Source organism: Pygocentrus nattereri, chromosome 16 (assembly GCF_015220715.1).
Source record: "Pygocentrus nattereri isolate fPygNat1 chromosome 16, fPygNat1.pri, whole genome shotgun sequence".
Classification (NCBI taxonomy): Eukaryota; Metazoa; Chordata; class Actinopteri; order Characiformes; family Serrasalmidae; genus Pygocentrus; species Pygocentrus nattereri.
Window position 1 is genome coordinate 16626958 of NC_051226.1, and position 19026 is coordinate 16645983.

Sequence of the window (19026 nt, forward strand, 5' to 3'; positions counted from 1 at the left end):
CATCTTTTCTCCTTGTACAAGTGTGGAGTTGCTACATGCTCAGAGTGTCCTATGGTACGTCAATATATTTTGCTATTGTCCATATAAAGTCTCAACTACTGCATTTACTTGCTTTACTTCATGGAATCAACCTCAGCACCAAAGCACGCACACAGCAAGTGTCACTGTATGGTGCCATAACTGAATCATCAGCTTGATGTATGATGTGAATAAACTCGTGAAACAGGACTGCACACACTCTCATGCCTGAGGCATGTACCACACACTCACAAACGCATGCACACACAGCTGATGCGGCTAAAGTGGCACAGAGATAATGGGTCTCGTTTGATACTGATTAGGAGCCTGGGGGTGAATGAACCTAATGGCACTGTCAAATGAAGGACAGGCGTGGACTTCCTGCAAAAACAGCTTTACAATCTCCTGCCAACTCTCATACACAACATGTCAGGAGCAAATAGAGGGTCAGCGATTAATGAGGTTACGTGGGCCGAGAATTCTGGTGCTCGCCCATCCGAACTTCTCCCAGTCCATTAAAAGCTGGCTGTTCTAATGACAGATTCATATCTACTATTGACAAACAACATGGCACGCTTTCATAGAAACAATGAGACGGTTACAGTATGTATAGCTTCTGTCTCTCCATCAGTGCTCCAAAATCCACTGTGCGATCATTTTATCAGAGCATTTTATCAGGGCATTCACAAATGGAATAAAGATCAATCACAGCTGGAGGTCTCCATGGGAAAGTGTAGAGAGAATATGTATTACAGTTTGCTATTTAATGAATGCTGCATTTCCACAACTGTGATTGTTAAAGCATGATTTTGTAGGTCGAGCAACATACAGTCTTAAAAAGAAAAGATAGACCTTTAGACCTTTAGAGCATGTCTGGGTCCCTAAATAAAGCTTTCAAAGGATTTTATAAATGCGAAAAGTGAGGAACTAGGGATGCACTAGGGATTCTTTACATATCTGCCAATGCAGATGTCAGTACATAAACATTTTGAGACTTATCCACCTGGATTAGCATTACTGAGAAATGCAACATTTAGTCACAGTTTTGACAAATTTGTTAAAATTTCATGAAGAATGGACCAACAGAAATGCTACAAAATTACTTTGAAATATATTGTTCCATTAACTTCCTGTCAAAGTTAAGGGGGTTTATTCCTTCTCTTGTGAAGTCACCATTTTGAAGATATGAAGTTTTGTTGCAACTGCCAGTGTTTATTTCTGTAGGGTTACAGATGCAGTGAAATGAGTATTCAAATGTTTTACCACTGTAGTTCAGCATCTCCTGAACCGTCTGGTGTTCCAGAGCCAAAATATTCCACAAATATTGGTTTAAATTCTCGTTCAACTTCTCTACATCTGTCCAATGCTGATATTTTCTGGTAAAGCAAATATCTGCTGATACCAGTATGATTCAGTATGATTTCAATATTAATGTGTATGCCAGCAAGTTTAAGGCACCTCTCCATAATGTAAGTTCTATAACATTGAAAGACTTCTCCTAGAACGGAACATCCAACCTAAGCAACTATTTAAAGACCTTTACATTTATGAATGTACACAATGTAGGACACATAGGAATGGGAATTTCTTTTCCTCAAACGAGCCATGCAGTGACTAAAAAGTAATGTGACTGCTCAAACACAGCTGCAGCCATGCCCAGAGCTCCCTCTCTCTTTTTCTATCTCTCCCCTGGATACTCGCCTTTCATCTGCATGCCCCTCCATTACAAAGCAATGCACAGCTGTCATTCTGTTGCCCAGAAACGTAATACCTACAGAGATTCACTCCCCATGTCGCAGAGGACTGTCGTTACTGAACACGAATGCAGACTGCCTACATCATACTTCCCAGGCAGTGTTGAGTTGAGTTTTAGCTCTTTATCAATTGAGAAAATGACTTAACGTTGCAAAAAAATACATATTGTACTTGAATAAGTTGGAGCACAGCATTAAATAATGATCATAGCTTGTCTCATCAGCCACCCTCATTCCTATAGAGACATGCTACTGCATTACTCCGCAGGACGCTTTCCCTTTAGCACTCTTATTAGCTTAAAAATGCCAGAAACTAAACAATAAGAATCTTAGATGATCACACAAGTGTTATTTTTAGGAATGCACAGATGTGGGATTTTTGTGCCAATGCTAATATGACTTATCAAATTTTAATTTACATATCTGCCAATGCCAGTACTGCTGCATGAACATTTCCAAAATGTAACTACCTGAATTTGCATTGTGGAAGAATACTATTCACATTTCACTATGATTACAAATGCAGTAAATAGAATACAATGAACATATTTCACCACAGTAGGCCAGTGTCCCCTAAACACTCTGCTCCTCCAGAGTACTATAAATACATCATTATGTGTATATATGTATATTATCATTATTATATATCATTGTTTTTATACACATCAATTATCTTCAGATATTGACATGATTCTATGATCAGTGTTCATCCTTAGTCCTTTTGTAGATGCTTCATAATGTGCTGCCTCTAAAAAGTCACTTTCTTTGCCTTTTACCCCCCTGCTGCTCAGAAAATATGTAGTTATTTGTCCTCACCAAAGGTCAAAGATGTAAATATTCCTGCACAAGCCTGAGAAAGTGACCAATGTATCAGAGTGGCTCCACAACAACCTTATGTTAAAACTGCATGTACCAGACAGTGTGAGAATATGGCATGATGTCCTCAAGTGGCACCAGAAATTGTTGGAGGTGGATCGTCATATTGGAGAATTAACTAATTAAGGCTTTTCCATATCCCGGGTAAACTGCTGTCCAGGGACTGTCTTTCTCAATAACAGTAATGAGAGCAAGAGTTCTCGGGACCCACGAGGTGCCTTCATCATCACAAAAGCTGGGGCGAGACTGTGCGCTCTGTCCTTTGGAAGAGCAGACGTGTTCCATTCTGAAGCGGGACGTCTGTGTTTTCTGCTTGCCTCCCCTTTGTTTGCCTGGCTGCTTGCTGTGATACTCATTAAGATCCATAAACAATGGGAGAAGCTTTTTTAATGAGAAGCCTTCAAAATGGCCTGTCCTGGGGAAGCGAGCCATGCCGCATCTGCCCGGTTTCTGCTTCAGAAGGAACAAGCTTTCGATTCCCACCAGCCTGTAAGCGGTCCAGTTCACTCCAGGGCAAAATCCTCTCTCGCTCTCTCTCTTTCACGTTAGTGCGCTTCTCATGGAAACCATCCTTTTTCCTTGACATTTTGAGGATGACTCTGGTTATAATTTGCCCTACAAAGATCTGACAGAATGATTAATGATGACTCTGTAGCCACTGGCTATGGAAGCTGCTTAGAAGTAGAAGTTGCCAGCTCTGATGGTATGGACCACAGGATTTCCTTACTAATAGAGTGCTAATGTGTTTATCTATGGGACATGCAATGGCAGTCTTTGAGACAAAGTAACCCTGCTTAGGGCTGCATGATGTGGACAGGATACTAGTATTGTAATTATACTGCGACATACTGAGACTGCAATTATGCTAGGGGTAGGTAACATGGAAAAAGCAGTATATCACAATACTAAACAATACGTAGCATGATATTTTGTAATGCAGACAAATTGCACTAGTAGTGTCACAAAACTGCTATCAAAAACTATTAATATATTTATCATCATTCAAGTTTTCACATACTGTACTAAACCCAGTTGAACACGACTAATTATTCTCTCTTTATAATGAAGACTGCAGTTGGTCAGTGCTCTAAGTACTGATGATATCCATATTATGCTCAAAAATGCATGTTATAACAATAACCAAAAGTATCACAAAACTGACCAAATATCATTATTGCCCATCCCATATTAGAAAATGGGACTTTGGCCTACATGATTTTGACAATATTTAATTACTTTAGACAGATTAACTCTTTCACAGTAGCCATTAAAAAAGCATGTCTCAGTTTGTGCATTTTGCATTTCTTGCCAACAACAATGATGCACAATGATATTTCAATAGAAATGTACATTTACAGAACAGGAAGTGACCTGGGTTTACAGTATCTCACAAAAGTGAGTACCCCCCTCACATTTCTGCAAATATTTTATTACATCTTTTCATGGGAGAACACTATAGGAATGAAAGTTGGTTATAATTTAAACTAGTCAGTGTACAGCTTGTATAGCAGTATAGATTTACTGTCCTCTAAAAATAACTCAACACACAGCCATTAATGTCTAAATAGCTGGCAACACAAGTGATACATACAGGGGTTGGACAATGAAACTGAAACACCTGTCATTTTAGTGTGGGAGGTTTCATGGCTAAATTGGACCAGCCTGGTGGCCAATCTTCATTAATTGCACATTGCACCAGTAAGAGCAGAGTGTGAAGGTTCAATTAGCAGGGTAAAAGCAGTTATGCTCAAAATATTGCAATGCACACAAAATCTTGGGCTGTGGACAATGTGAAACATGTATTGTTCTCTGATGAGTCCAGCTTTACTGTTTTCCCCACATCCGGGGGAGTTACGCTGTGGAGAAGCCCCAAAGAAGCATACCACCCAGACTGTTGCATGCCCAGAGTGAAGCATGGGGGTGGATCAGTGATGGTTTGGGCTGCCATATCATGGCATTCCCTTGGCCCAATAGTTGTGCTAGATGGGCGCGTCACTGCCAAGGACCACCGAACCATTCTGGAGGACCATGTGCATCCAATGGTTCAAACATTGTATCCTGAAGGCAGTGCCATGTATCAGGATGACAATGCACCAATACACACAGCAAGACTGGTGAAAGATTGGTTTGATGAACATGAAAGTGAAGTTGAACATCTCCCATGGCCTGCAAGGTCACCAGATCTAAATATTATTGAGCCACTTTGGGGTGTTTTGGAGGAGCGAGTCAGGAAACATTTTCCTCCACCAGCATCACGTAGTGACCTGGCCACTGTCCTGCAAGAAGAATGGCTTAAAATCCCTCTGAACACTGTGCAGGACTTGTATATGTCATTCCCAAGACGAATTAACGCTGTATTGGCCGCAAAAGGTGGCCCTACACCATACTAATAAATTATTGTGGTCTAAAACCAGGTGTTTCAGTTTCATTGTCCAACCCCTGTATGTATATATACATATTTCTGTTATATAAGAAAAACTGCATGCTGTATTTTATCTTGACATCTGTGTCTTTGTTTTTCTCAAGGCTTTCCGAAGCAGTGGGTTTTCATGCTTTCTCAAAGTTTCAAGACTTTTTCTTCTGTGCCTTTTCCAAAGGTTGCATGATCTTTTAATTACGTATCTTGAGTGAGTAAACTGAATCAGATGTTTACTGCCAGGAATACACTGATCCTTAGAAAAAAGCAATCATAAGATAATAAATTAGATAAAGCAAAGGACAGATTAGGACTAGACCAACAGGCTTCACGCCTGTTCTACAACAGTCTTCTTCAAAACAATGCGCAGAGTCAATCTGAAATGGATGACGCTAGCTGAGGGGCTCTCAGGCTCTCAGTTTAAGATGGCACTGCAGAGACAGGGTGACTAACATAACACTCACAGTTGTTACTCTATTGACACAGCCCACATCTCGCCCACTCCACACCATCTGGCCCAGTCACAGATTGATGAACAAATGAGGAGGCCTCTGAGCTATAAAGATCAACAGTCTCCTGCAGCATTTTGAAGCAATCTGCTCCACATTCATTGGCTTAACCCTAAATGGTTGTCAATCTTAATAGATTTTCTCCACCTGGACCAAGTCTGAGACATACCAGCTCATTAAAATCAACACCCAGCTGTGTTCTATACTGTCCTGTTTCCAGGGATATGCTAACTGCCTCCGGTGGCACAGTATCGGAACAGTGAGATGGGTTAAAAGTCTTTATCTGTGATTAATCATGGAGACGGCACTTAAAATCGCAGTCTCACAGGCATATCACATTTAAGACCTGAATGGGGAAGAAAACGAAGAATATTGAAGATAAAACATGATCAGAGGATGAAAAGCACTAACGTGCCGACCAAAATTCACATCCTTGTCACCTAGCTGTATATTATTTCCTATCATCACAACAATAACCAAGGCCAGAGTAAACAAACAGAAAACGGTCTCGCTACAAAGAGCAAAGCTGTGGCCCAAATGACCTCGGCAGTGGCTTCTCACGGAGTTACCACTGGCAATCCATCATGAGAACCTTTATCAATTATCTGTGGCTTGACTTCTCTTTGTTCCTAAAAGCTAAACAGATGTCCAAACGTGGGGGCTTCGAGTGACTAGTGATCTTACTGATGCCTCCTCAGCTACTATAACCCACAGGATATATGCAGGAATGAGAACTCTGGTTATGAAAACATCTTTTCAAAATGCATAATCCGCAGCAATGTTTTCATACACACCAAAGTAATTTCATACTTTCGTGATCAAGGCTGGTGAGAAAAATGACCACATTGAAAAAGCAGACATACTTTTTCCGGTTAATCCTCAACCTTTGTTGCTTGAAGCACCGTAGCCCAACAGAGTGAAAGGTAGAGAAGACTTACTTTTGCTCCTAATCACCTAAAGCCTCTAAACTCCTTGGGAGAAAGAAGACACTGAAGAAGTCTAACTCTCAGCAGGCCCCACGCCTGGATCTCACCAAAACATGAAAGGAGGTGTAAGGGGTATGGACGATTAAACACCATGCTTGTTTTTACCCTGAAGCTAGAATTAATGGCCCACATGTTATTGACATTTGACAACATATAAGATCATCACCTCCAGCGCATGGTAATCTTACAGAGAGAACTTTTTAAGCTATATTTTGAGGCTAACTGCTAGTAAACCTTTATTGTAGCATTGAGTTGTCTGCTGAAACAGAAATTAACACACCGGGTATTTAACAGGGCTGTGCTTGTGAATAATTTTGACAAAGAAAAAAAAGGTGGAAGGGGTCTTCAGCTGATATTAATGTCAGAGTTCTTATAAACAATACAAAAAACAGTGTAGACTGAAACAGTAGGTATGCAGTTTGCCTAGATACTCTCTTCATTCTCAATTACATCCTTAACAACCCATACCTCCATCACATTCACATTAAGTTACTTGTGCTTTGTGGTAGCACACAGCAATATACAATACTTAATTGCAAATACACTGTTCAGCCATAACATTAAAACCCCCTTGTTTCTATATTCACTGTCCATTTTTGGCTCCATTTACAATATATGTGCGCTTTATAGTTCTACAATTACAGACTGTAGTCCATGTGCTTCTCTGCATACTCTGCATACAATGGTCAGGACCTCTGCAGGACCACCACAGAACAGGTATTATTTGGCTGCTGGAGTCATGGTCCACTCTATTACACACTCCTACCTTGTTGGTCCAACTTGTAGATACAAAGTCAAAGTCAGTAGCTCATCTGCTGGTGCACAGGTTGTGTGAGCCATCCTTTAGTCCTTAATTAATGGACACAGAACGCTGCTCTTAGGATGCTGTTGGTTGGACATTTTTGATTGGAGGACTATTGTCAGTCCAGCAGCGACAGTGAGATGTTTAAACTCCAGTAGCACTACTACACGCTATCACACCATCTGCAGTGCTGAGAATGATCCACCAGCCAAGTAATACCTGCTCTTTGGTAGTCCTTTGAGAGTCCTGATAATTGAAGAACTACAAACTAGAGAACTAATAAAACACATAATGAGTGTAGAAACAAGGAGGTGCTTTGACTGTTATTTCTGATTAGTGCACATATAAACCTGTCTCACTTCACAGCCCTGTTAAAAAACAACAGTATTTTGCAAAATCGTTGGCCTTTATATTTGCTCTCTGTCATTCACAGATGCAGTGCAGAATTCCCCAACAGTGAATTCAAGATTCAAACACTGGCACCTGGAGCGGTTAACCGAGTACATCCCTAGTGTTTTATGTTACCTGCGTGCATAGTGACAGCATACTGTGATGTGAATGAAGCAGGGACATAAGGCAGCATGAAGGGTGGCTGTGAGGAAAGGGATGCAAAAGGAAAGCGATCAAAGGTGGAGGAGGCAATCACGGCGACAACATCAAGCTTTCTGCCCTCCGCTGAATGGTCGAATTCATTAATTCAGTGAAAATACGGCTGCTGCTCTGAGACTGTAGAGGTAAATAATTTTACAGTAGAATAGCACAGTGTGCATTTTTAGGCTCTCCTTGCAATTTCATACAAGTAGCAGATAGAATGTCAACACCGTCTCTTCTAGTGATGCCACTTTATGTTAGTGGAATGGACAGTGACATGAAATTAAAAGCTCTGTGACCTTCCAAGAGACTCTCACAGCGTGGGTCAAGGCACAGTGGTTGTTAAATTTAAACATATTCGGGACAATTGTAGGCTACAGGAATGAAAGTAAGTAAATCTTTCAACTTACTACAGCAACAAAAAATGTATCACGCTTGGCTGACTATAACAGATTGAAACCTCCAGTACACTGACCTCAACATTTACATAAGACTAAACAGTGTCAACATCCTGGAAGACATTGCTGGTGCTGTAATGTGGCACCCCACGCACATCAGATAAGACTGAGCTTTACTACCGTATGCACTGTGCACATTCAGTAGATACATCACCATCTCGTATTCAGAGCATGCCTTTGCGATAAAGAGAGAGCGGCAGAGAGAATAGTTTTAGTGCTACTATGGCAATGTAAATATTGGCTCTAAATCCTGATGTATGTGAAAAACAAATGGTGCAGCTCAGCAGATTAAATAAAGCTCATGTCAGTCACCTGATCTCTTAGGCACTGCCCTAGTGTAATCACACTGTGATGCTGTTTGATGAGTGTTGTATTAGTTTGAGCACAGGGCTTGACAAAACTACAAACACTGCTTATAGAAGACAGCGAGACTGATGTGAATTTCAAGCCCTTCTCACAGTGGCCATAAAATGCAACTTTAGCTAGGGAAGCTATCTGTTTATTTTGTATGATTGTATGATTTATAAAACCAGAAGCTAACTAGATTTTTCTCTTCACAGGTGAGCAACCAAGTCTATACGTAGAACAGTGCTTGTTTGAGTTTAAATGCCACTTTTATTATGGCAGCTGTACAACATTTTACATACAAAGTCAACAGTGTCTTAGTTAGTCTGATAACAGAGTTACAAGATAAATATTTTTTGATTGTATTAATTTTTTATTTCAAATCCACCAGCAGAATGGCCAATAAGGGGCCAGAAGAAAGATATGAACCAATTTAGATACTTTGAAATGCTGCTTCACCTATTCAATCTACAGCTCTATTTTCTTTGCTGATATTTCCGGGAAAACGTTCATAACAATATAATCGGCGGAAACTTGTAACCAATGGCTTGCATTTTAAAATAAGTTCACACTATGAGCTATAGTTTATATGAAGTATGAAGAGCGTAACACAGGTTAAACCTCTAAACATCATTCATTTATTAACGTTATACAAGCATGACACTGATAAATCAGACATATAAGCATTTACATTAGTTCTCACATTCTCAATTCCATGTTATTTAATACACCTTTTCACACACAACCACTTACAACGCTGGCAAGAAATGAACTAACAATCTTCAGAGTGTGGGGCAATGGTGTTATACACTATGCTCCACTGGATTGAGTTGAAAGAAACAACAATGGCCAGCACTAGCAACTGGTCAAAGCTATATAAATAGGGTGCTAAACTACTTGTTTAATGATAATAATAATTACACATACACACACCTTTTCTAAAGTGCTTGTCTGTCCAGCCTATCCCAGCGATCATTGGGCAGGACACACCCTGGACAGGAATAATGTTAATAGTAATAATAATAATAATAATAATAATAATAACTGGAATTTTCCGATTTATCGAAATTACATTGGCCACCATTGTATCACCCATCATTACTAGTGTAATGAATATTAAACTGTTTGATTTACACCATTTATGTAACCAAAACATAACCCATCATTCATAGAACTAGCTAAAGTAAACAAGCTGTCTAATGGCAACCCATATCTGCACAGCTGCTTGCTCCTTGGGCTCAAACCAGCTGTTATTTTTAAAATCCTAAATACCCAAGTACATCCTATGAGAACTGTTAGACTGAAGGCAAATTTGTAAATGTCAAATTCTAACATGGACAAGACACCTGGCAGATAACTTTTGAAATGACTGCCTTTTTTGCAGTGATGTTGGCAGAAAGACTGATGGAAGTCTTTTTGTGCATGCGTTGCCAACTCTACCTACAAAAAAAGCTTAAACACACAGTTGCTACTCTGCTGGGCAGAATTCTAGTGTGGTGCATTTGTATTTGGAGGCTTCTGAAACTAACGTAACTACAGCTACAACCCTGTCTGGGTTATATTTTATGGACTCTATACAACATTATTACATCTATAACAGAACCCTATAACCTCAAGCCAAACAGCTTGGTATCTACATGCACAACCTCTCATTACTGGAAAGCCTTATATCTCACTCCTACTGCCTCACGTCAGTTATAATTAGGGAGAGTGTAAAAAGCAATCTCATTACACATTCAGATGGTCAGGCGGTCCTGAATGCAGTTTTTGACTAAACTGATTTCATATGTAAACAAAGATTAAATAAGCAAACAAAATTGCTGATTCAATTGAAAAAGCAAGCAATACTATTCAGTGGCTTTTTTAGTTGAAACTGGCAGCTGTATGACCTTCAACCCCAAAGGTTATCTTGGTCAGGCAATAAAATTAAGCATTCCCTGTGGTAAAGAAGAAAACATGATTTAGACCACTGTGGATGAAAAATAAAGCGCTGCCTTTAAGTGCACTAGCAACACAAAAGAGCCAACTCTAAATCATATAAAGTAATAAAGAAAATGAGTCTTGGAAGAACTTTTCACTCTCGCATCTAAATCTTGTACACACAGATATCTGTGTAAACAAAGGCAATTCAAAAGAATAGATTATCATCTCTGTCAGATCAAAACTTTGTGCATTGTATTTCTCCATATTTCCCTTTTTTTTACATCATCTGAAAATATCAGCAGCCTGTTTTCTATGTGAAAATGTACCAGTAGAAATGGTTCAGAATTACTGTCTACAATATAAGTTAAGAATGTTTTTCCTTCTCTTGTGAGGTTACCATTTTGAAGGTACAAGGTTTTACTCTGACATCGACGCTATAATACTGGCACTGTATTAAAGTCCAATAGGGCAAAAAAGAAATGCTCAGAAGACAATGCAAAGCAGCACAGCGCTCAGTCATGAAAGCAGGCAATTCTCAGCAGCCTGCCAGTGGCACACAGTAAGGCATTCAGCAGGGGGCATAAACCCCCCAGGATGACCTAGCTGCCATTGCTAGGTATTACATCAGAGACTGATGACTCATTCAGGGGGGCTCCAAATCACAGCCCCCAAAACACAAAACACACACAAACATCCACAGGCCACAGAGGAACAGACAGACAGACAAGGAGTGAGTCTGAGAGAAAAAAGGAGGGAAATGAGCAGAGAGAGAGGGAGAGAGAGAGAGAGAGAGAGAGAAAGAAATATAGAGAGAGGGAGCAAAAGTGTTGGACCATGAAAGACCAACAGAGGAAGAGAGAAATAAAGACAGTCAGGAGAATGAGAAACAGAGAGAGAGAGAGAGAGAGAGAGAGGGATAGACTGTGATAGAGAAAGAGTGAGAGAGTGAGCAGGTGAGAGAGTGTGAAAGAGAGAGTGAGAGAGGAAAAAGAGAGACACACTGGAAAAGAGTGAGAAAGAGTGAGTGTGTATGTATGTCTGTGAGACAGAGTGTCAGAGTGACACGGTGGGGAGAAAGACAGTGGGAGAGAGTGAAGGGAGAGAGTGTAAGAAGGAGATAGAGAGAAGGTAAGTAAGATAGAGTGTGTGTTAGAGAAAGTGAGAAAGAGGGTGTGGGGAGAAACAGTGGGAGAGTGAGAGCTGGAGAGACAGAGAAAGAGAGAGAAAGAGAGAGAGAGAGAGAGGCAGAGAGTGAGTGAGCCAGCAAGTAAAAGAGTGAGTGTTGGGAGAAAGACAGTGGGAGAGTGAGAAAGAGCGAGAAAAAGAGACAGAGAGGGAAAGGAAAGGGGAAATGTGTTGGGGGTGTGTGTGTTGGGGGGGGGGGGGGGGTTAGTGCACAAACGTGCTATCCGCGGCTGCGACTTTAGGAGGCCCTTCTCCTTCAATGAGGAGAAAGCTTTTCAAAGCTGGGCTGAAACGCTGAGGGGGGTGGCTTTTCAGCATGACAAAGCCCAACCCATTTCCCTCCTTTTTTCCCCCTCTTTTTTCCCTTCCGTGCTCTATAGGACGCCTTCAGAGCTAACACAATGCAAATCAGTTTGGGTCCCCATTCACAGAGTGATTAATATGCATAGACAGGCCATCCTTATCAAGTGACAAGCAGTGGAAAACACCACAAAACAACTGGAGGAGATTCTGCTCTGTCAGTTGTCACATATGCTTCACTTATCAAATTATAGCATTTATTGAAGGTATTTATTTTAATGCAGAGTCACTGTGTAAACATGATATAATGTTATTCATAACAATTACATTAAAATTCTGCACAATACAGACAAACTTCAGTCATTTTATGTTTGCATTTGTAGTTCACATTATATTCTGTTCTAATATCCATAAATGATGCTTCAGTTGTTTTTCAGTGAAGACAAATGAGATATTCAGTTCAGCATGAGCCGATGGCACATGCTGATACAACACAAACACATGTAAAAGTACCCTTATCGTTTTAAATTTGATTAGGCTTACATTTTGTTATATTTCTGCATAATGTAAGCATTGAGATGTAAGCTAAATCATTTAGCGTGTTTTAGTGTGTTAGGTAATGTTTTGGCATAAAATATATTTAACAAATCCATCCATGATGGAGAGGTACATGAAGGGTAAGATAAAACAGTCCACAAAGAAAACTTTTTTATTCAAATTTCCCATTATCAACAACACATATAAAAATTAGTAGGTTCACTAGTCATTTTGGGTAGTAAATAAAACGCCTATATTTGCATTGTAAACATTGTCACCCTTCTTCCCGATGACAGCTGGAACAGCAACACTGTCACCTTTGGTTCTAATCACCACCACTGTTACGCATCAGTAAGTTGCTGCACAATGCACCATTTCACAAAACACTCTAAATTAGTTTCTTTGCATCTCAGTGAGTGAAATAATGAGTGAACTGCATTGTACAATCTTTCAAGACAGTCCCCAATCATCACAAAGACAGGTCAACACACCATAGCATCTTTTTGGGAACGTGGTTCTAGGTATTTTTCCATGGCCTAAGAAACAGTCACAGTCTGTCTAGTAATAACAGGATCAGAGCATAAAGCTCTCAAGTCAAATACAGCATTAGTTCCAGTACAATCAATTGAACTTAAGTAGCTATTATAGCTTATGACACTTCTCTAGACAATTACATTTCTTCTCATTACACTAGACTTCATTATGTGTTAAACAGGGGTGATGGCACTAATACTTCTGATGCTGATGTTGTGTTTAGTAAAAAAAGATAATGAATGTGTCCATTTAGACTCCATTCCATTGCAATCTACATATATTTCTTTTTATGAAAAGTAATGTGCCTTTGATGCTAAACAAGTACAGTGTCATTGACATGAAGCACCAAAAGCTATTTTAGTGCAAACAGCAACCCCTTGTGGTGAATCTTCAACCTGATAAATGTGAGTGAATGAGTTAGATGTTTCACATTAAAAAGTGAAGGAAGTAATGACCGTAGTAAATACATGAGTAGCGTAAAAACTACTTTTCCTTCTGCCTTCTCTCCCTACTCCTCATGCACACACACCACAGAAAGACACATGAGATGGAGTGACTGCTCTTTAATGGTAGTTACTGGAGGTACTCTCTCGCTATGGAATTATTTCACTGAACAGTTTATGTGGTGGTTTAATTAGAGGGGCCTTATCATGGAATACAGTATTTTCCTTACTTTATAGAAATAAAAAAGAGTTTTGTATAGCTTATTTCACTCAGCAGTCCATATCTGGAAACTAAGTGGCAATAACAGCCTGATATAATTCATAAAAATCAGTCTTAAAGGCACAGTAACCAAACAGCCCATTTCATTCTAAGGAAAAAATGCATTTATTTGTCTATACAACTGTTTTTGATACACCCACACTAACATGGAAAAAAACAATATGAAAAACAAACATATAAGTCCTCAAGTCAAATTAGTCAGAACATTTATTTCTTAATAACATAATGAATAATCCTCTAATTTCTCAAATTGAATCATCTATCTAAAGAATAAGTAGAAATTGGAAATTGGCATGAATTAAAAATGAATTATGTCCTGTCCATGGCTCCTGGTGTTTACTTCCCATGTGCTTCATTGTTTTGGTTTTTAGTGCGGCCCCTTGCTTGGTTACTCCGCCCCTGATTATTCCCACCTGTGTTTTCCACCTGTGTCCTGTGAACCCTCTAGCCCTCATGCATTTAAGCCCTGTGTTTGCCTTGGTCTGTGTTGGTCTTTGTAATGTTTAATGTTTGGAAGCTTGTTCTGTTTGTACTGTTTAGATGTTTTTATCTTGTTTGTTGTTTGATTCTTGGTTGAGGTTCTGTGTTTTTGTTTATCATGTCTGACCTGCATTCTCTCCGTATTGGCTACTTGAACCTGGACTGTCATGACTACAACCCTGGATTTGCCCATAATAAAAGTCGCTTATCTCAGCATATGCGTCCGCCTCCTCGCTCCTCGTCACAATTAGCAGACCTAAATCTAAATCTGTATTAGTGACAAAAATCTTTTTATGTCAGTAAGGGCTCTTCACTACTTCATATAAATAAGGTTCCAGCCCCAGAAATTCACAGATTCACAAAAAAGAGTCCATCAGACCAACAGTCATTCCTATGGGCGTTAGCACAGGAAAACAACCCAAATAAAACATTTTACAGACAAAGTCTTGCCAGTTTGTGTTGTTACTGCACTGCAATTTTGCCCAAATTGCTGGTCTTCGTACTAGGAGAGTAGCAGGGAAGGTAACACCATCCTGCCATTGTTCAAACACACCAGAAAGCAAAGACAAGTCTTGGGGGCAAAAGGTAGAATATGCATATAAAAGTAAATAAATACTCTGAACAGAGGGCATGAAACCTGCCATACTGGAAGGTTCATCTAGGTTTTATTTTTACTCATAAGGCTCACTGCCTTATACCTGCTCTCTTGTACAGGAGAAGGGTGGGGAGGAAAAGTGTGGCCTGGGGAAACGTTAGCTAACCAGCTAAACTAATGCATTAGTTACAGCCAGGCCAGGATATGGATCTAGAGGCTTCATGCATTCATAGCACATATTCACTATACAATTCAAAGACAGAGCCCCTCTCTAAGGGAAGTGGGTTAGGTTACACAGAATGAGTTCCTCAAATTATCAAATGAAATGATAAAATCTGACAAGATAATGGATCTACCGAAGAGCCAATCATCACTTATGTTGCACAGACTGCACAGCTATGTCTATCTAGCTATCCATCTCTCTTTCCCCTTCTCTATCTCTCTCTCACATACACACACATACACACACAATTACACACAAACATGACTGGGAATGAGGTTTTCATATCATATAAAAGAATCGTGGCTCTAGAGGGTTTGGATCCTTGTCAGGTTCCATAAAAGGCTATTTGCCCCATTCCCTATAGGAGCATACTGTCTAATTAAGTTGATAAACAATTTTATTTAACTGTTCCAGAGAGATTCTAATAAAACGCACTTGTGTTATATTTGTCTTCATTATTTGTCACAAGTACAAGGTTTTCCACAAGGTCTTTAATTTACGTTTTACAAGGCAAAATCAGAAAATAAGAATTCAATCTGAGCAACAAACAGGATTTTTGGATAAGGTTCCCCTTTAATATCTCAGAAAAATGTCCTCACTTTTAAAAAATGAAACAGTTTGATGTGGTAAGTAAACATTTTATATTAACATTTCAACCACTCTTTTAGTGTTCGCCGCCCAGTCCAAACAGTCCATATATGGAAAGTAAGCTGCAAAAACAGCCCGTTTAGATTTTACTCTTTTTTTGTGATAAATAAAGTGTTTCAACCCTGACTGCTTTTAGAATAAGGTACAAGGCAAGGGCAGCCAATCAGAGCTGACGTCATTTACATATATCTGCCTTAAAGGAACATTCTGTGTCATTCTTAGGGATAGAAGGAGGCTAGCTGACGGTCATTTAAAAATGAATTACTGTCTTTTCGGGATATAAAACCACATAAACATATTCCCCTGAGTTAAAAACAGTGTTTGGTAAAGTGAAAATAGAATAGTGTAGAATGTGGGTCCTTTAAGCTCACCGCCTTTTCAATGGTTTTGAAATAATTCACACCCTACGCTGACATTAGACATACAAATCCAGAGCAAAGCCAAGCATCTTAGAATTGCCCGTTGTTGGATTTTTTTCCTTTTTCCCTTTTTCTTTATTTGTTCTTTACAGTTTCCTCCTCTCTAAAATAGGCTGTTTTATTTTCATAGTGGCTTTGAACTTACCACAGAAGTTTAAGTTCCAGATGTGAACCATCTTGGCTTTTTTCCCCTCACTTTTCTTTTTTTCCTTCACTAATTTTATACTCTGCTCTACTCTTGAGGTCAGCTGCATGCTGGATTCTCGCAAATTGCACTTTCTTCAACTTTTATTTATCTTTTCTTTTTTGTATTGTCCTTTTTGAATGCCAGGCTTCCTGTGAATTCAGTGTCTTCTGTACTTTAAGCCTATAGGAATCTAATGATAATGCGTGAAGGTTTGATAACCGTTGTGCTGCATCTCTTTCCATCTCTCTCTCTCTCTCTCTCTCTCTCTCTCTCAGTCCCACCCCTGACGTTACAGCAGCTGCAAGTCAACGTTAGCATGTCAACACCCCACAACAGTAAAGCAATGTAAGAAAAATGGAGAGCGGGAGAGAGAGAGAGCGAGAGAGAGAGAGAGAGAGAGAGAGAGAGAGAGAGAGAGAGAGAGAGAGAAAGAGAGAGAAAGTGAGAGTGGCAGGTGCAGGTGCATTCTTCAGTTACCCAAAGCATTGTTTAAGGCCCTCCCCCCTACCAGCTCCATTCCCAACCCAGTATATCCATATCACTGTAGAATACATAGTTAACCTATTTTATTTTTCTGTAGTAAACCCTTGTGCATGTACTTGACACCAAATGATTAAACAATAAATAAAGACAGCACATAGAGAGGGGGTGGGGGGTGGGGGGTCTCGTTTTGCTAAGATAACCTCATTCCCGCCCAAGCAAGGTATCTTAAGAGGAGCACACCCACATCCTGAATCGTCTAAACCATATTCAACTAAAGCGCAACCTGATCACGATGCACGAAACAAAGCGAGCCCACTCTCAATCAGCTCTAATTTGCCCTACAGAGATTCCCTGACCTGCTTTAATGGTCACGCTGTGCTTATTTGCAAAAGCGAGGAGGAACTCCCTGAGTGCCCAAGCGCTGATAAACACTCTAACTTTCCCTGCCGTTGGTGGAAAACTGAAAAAACCAGGCTATATCATTCCAGGCTTCCAGGCGCTGGGGTTAAAAAAGTGAGCTCCACTCCACCAGCTCCCAGCCCATTCAGCACAGCCCAGCTCCCATCACATACAGCTCCGGGCAGGTCACCGTGAAACCACACGCTGCTGAAAACTCATCAGTAAGAGAATACTTCCATGCTTTTACAGTCAGGAACAGCTCAGGGATATCTGGAGCAGATGGCTGCTTTTCTATTTAAGTCCCTCAGGCTGAATCTCCACCAGCGCACATGCAACGTGGAACGTTATAGTAATCTATGTGGTTCGGATAGTGGAGAACTGAGAGCTGGGGGTCCAATTTTTATAACGTCGTGTTCCACAGTAGAAACAGTACAATACTATTAAACAGAGTATACAGCCAATTCGATATCATTTTGATTCAGGGATAAGCTAGTGTTGACCTAAATGACAGCAAACACTTAGGAAAAGGACAGAATGACTTAAATGGAGCTGCAATAGCGTAAACAGCGGTACACAGAATAACAAAAGAAACCTATTCTCCATCGCAGCAGCGTGGCACAATTCACTCATTCTAAGTGCAACAACATACGCTACTGAAGAGCCACCATAGGTTGTAACAGAAGAGGACTAAACTGCATCAGGACCGTGAGGAGGGAAAAACGGGATGCGAGCAGCACACAGCTTATGAAAAAGTTAAACCATAAGAGTGCGTTCAAAATCCATTCATAATAAGAGTCTTACCTGCATAACCAAAGAAAAGCACCGTCCAGACGAGGCCCCTTGTTTCAAGCATGTTAAATGTCTCTCCGTGAAGAATGGGGTGCAGGGGGCTTTGGGTGGACGAAGCAGCTTATTTCGTGGACCGCTGTGGTGTTTTCTCGCTATTTTCCTGAGGATGGCTCCGTTAGAGGTACCTCACTGATCGCAGCTCTCAGCTTAGCCGCAGCACACACTAGCACGGATCAATCCGCCAACGCAACAAACGCGCTCGCGCTCTCAGCAGCCGCACGCTGGTACTCCTCCGCCGCCGCTGCTCCAATGTGCCGTTGCTGCTGCTACTGCACGTCTCTAACAGCAGATGGTGCGTTTGGAAAATCTCGTCATGGACTTCTTGTAGTAATTCGGATTAGGAGTCTCGCAAACCACATGATGGGTAGGCGATATTCAAAAGGTCAGTGGTCTCCTTCTTTCTCCTCTCTTCCTCGCAGAAAGACAAAAATCTAGTGCGTCTGAACTCTGCCAGTTCAGATTAATACAAATCCACACACGACCTGCTTTGAAGTGAACTAACATACTAAGTTAAAGGGTCTTTTCGATAAATTGGTGGAGACACGGTGAAGAAACGAATAAGGTGGCAGAACACAGATCGTTTCAATACAAAAAATAAACTAGATAAGGTATAACCAGCACGTAGGAACCGATTTTCAGATTGATTCGACGTGAGGGGAACTTTCCTAGTCAGAATTGTTCAAGGAGGTTATAGGAACCAGATGTCCAAATCTGAAAGCTCCCTCACAGAAAGATTTTACATTAAGTGGTTAGATATATCCTGCCCGGCATCTCGGACATCATTTT

General features: G+C 40.3%; 1 protein-coding gene across 14 annotated transcripts in view; it reads right to left on the minus strand.

Annotated features, from left to right (window-relative positions):
• The window catches only part of ncam1a (neural cell adhesion molecule 1a), a 244826-nt gene extending 226334 nt beyond the window's left edge, over window positions 1-18492 (minus strand). For 3 of the 14 annotated variants that reach the window (XM_017719843.2, XM_017719840.2, XM_017719837.2), the window contains exon 1: window positions 18193-18491. In XM_017719843.2, coding sequence (XP_017575332.1) covers window positions 18193-18244 — 52 coding nt within the window. In that variant the 5' untranslated portion in view covers window positions 18245-18491. Of the gene's footprint in view, window positions 1-18192 lie in introns of all 14 variants that reach the window. The other 11 variants (XM_037546124.1, XM_017719841.2, XM_017719844.2 and 8 more) reach the window with 7 other exon arrangements.
• Between the last annotated feature and the right edge of the window lie 534 nt (window positions 18493-19026).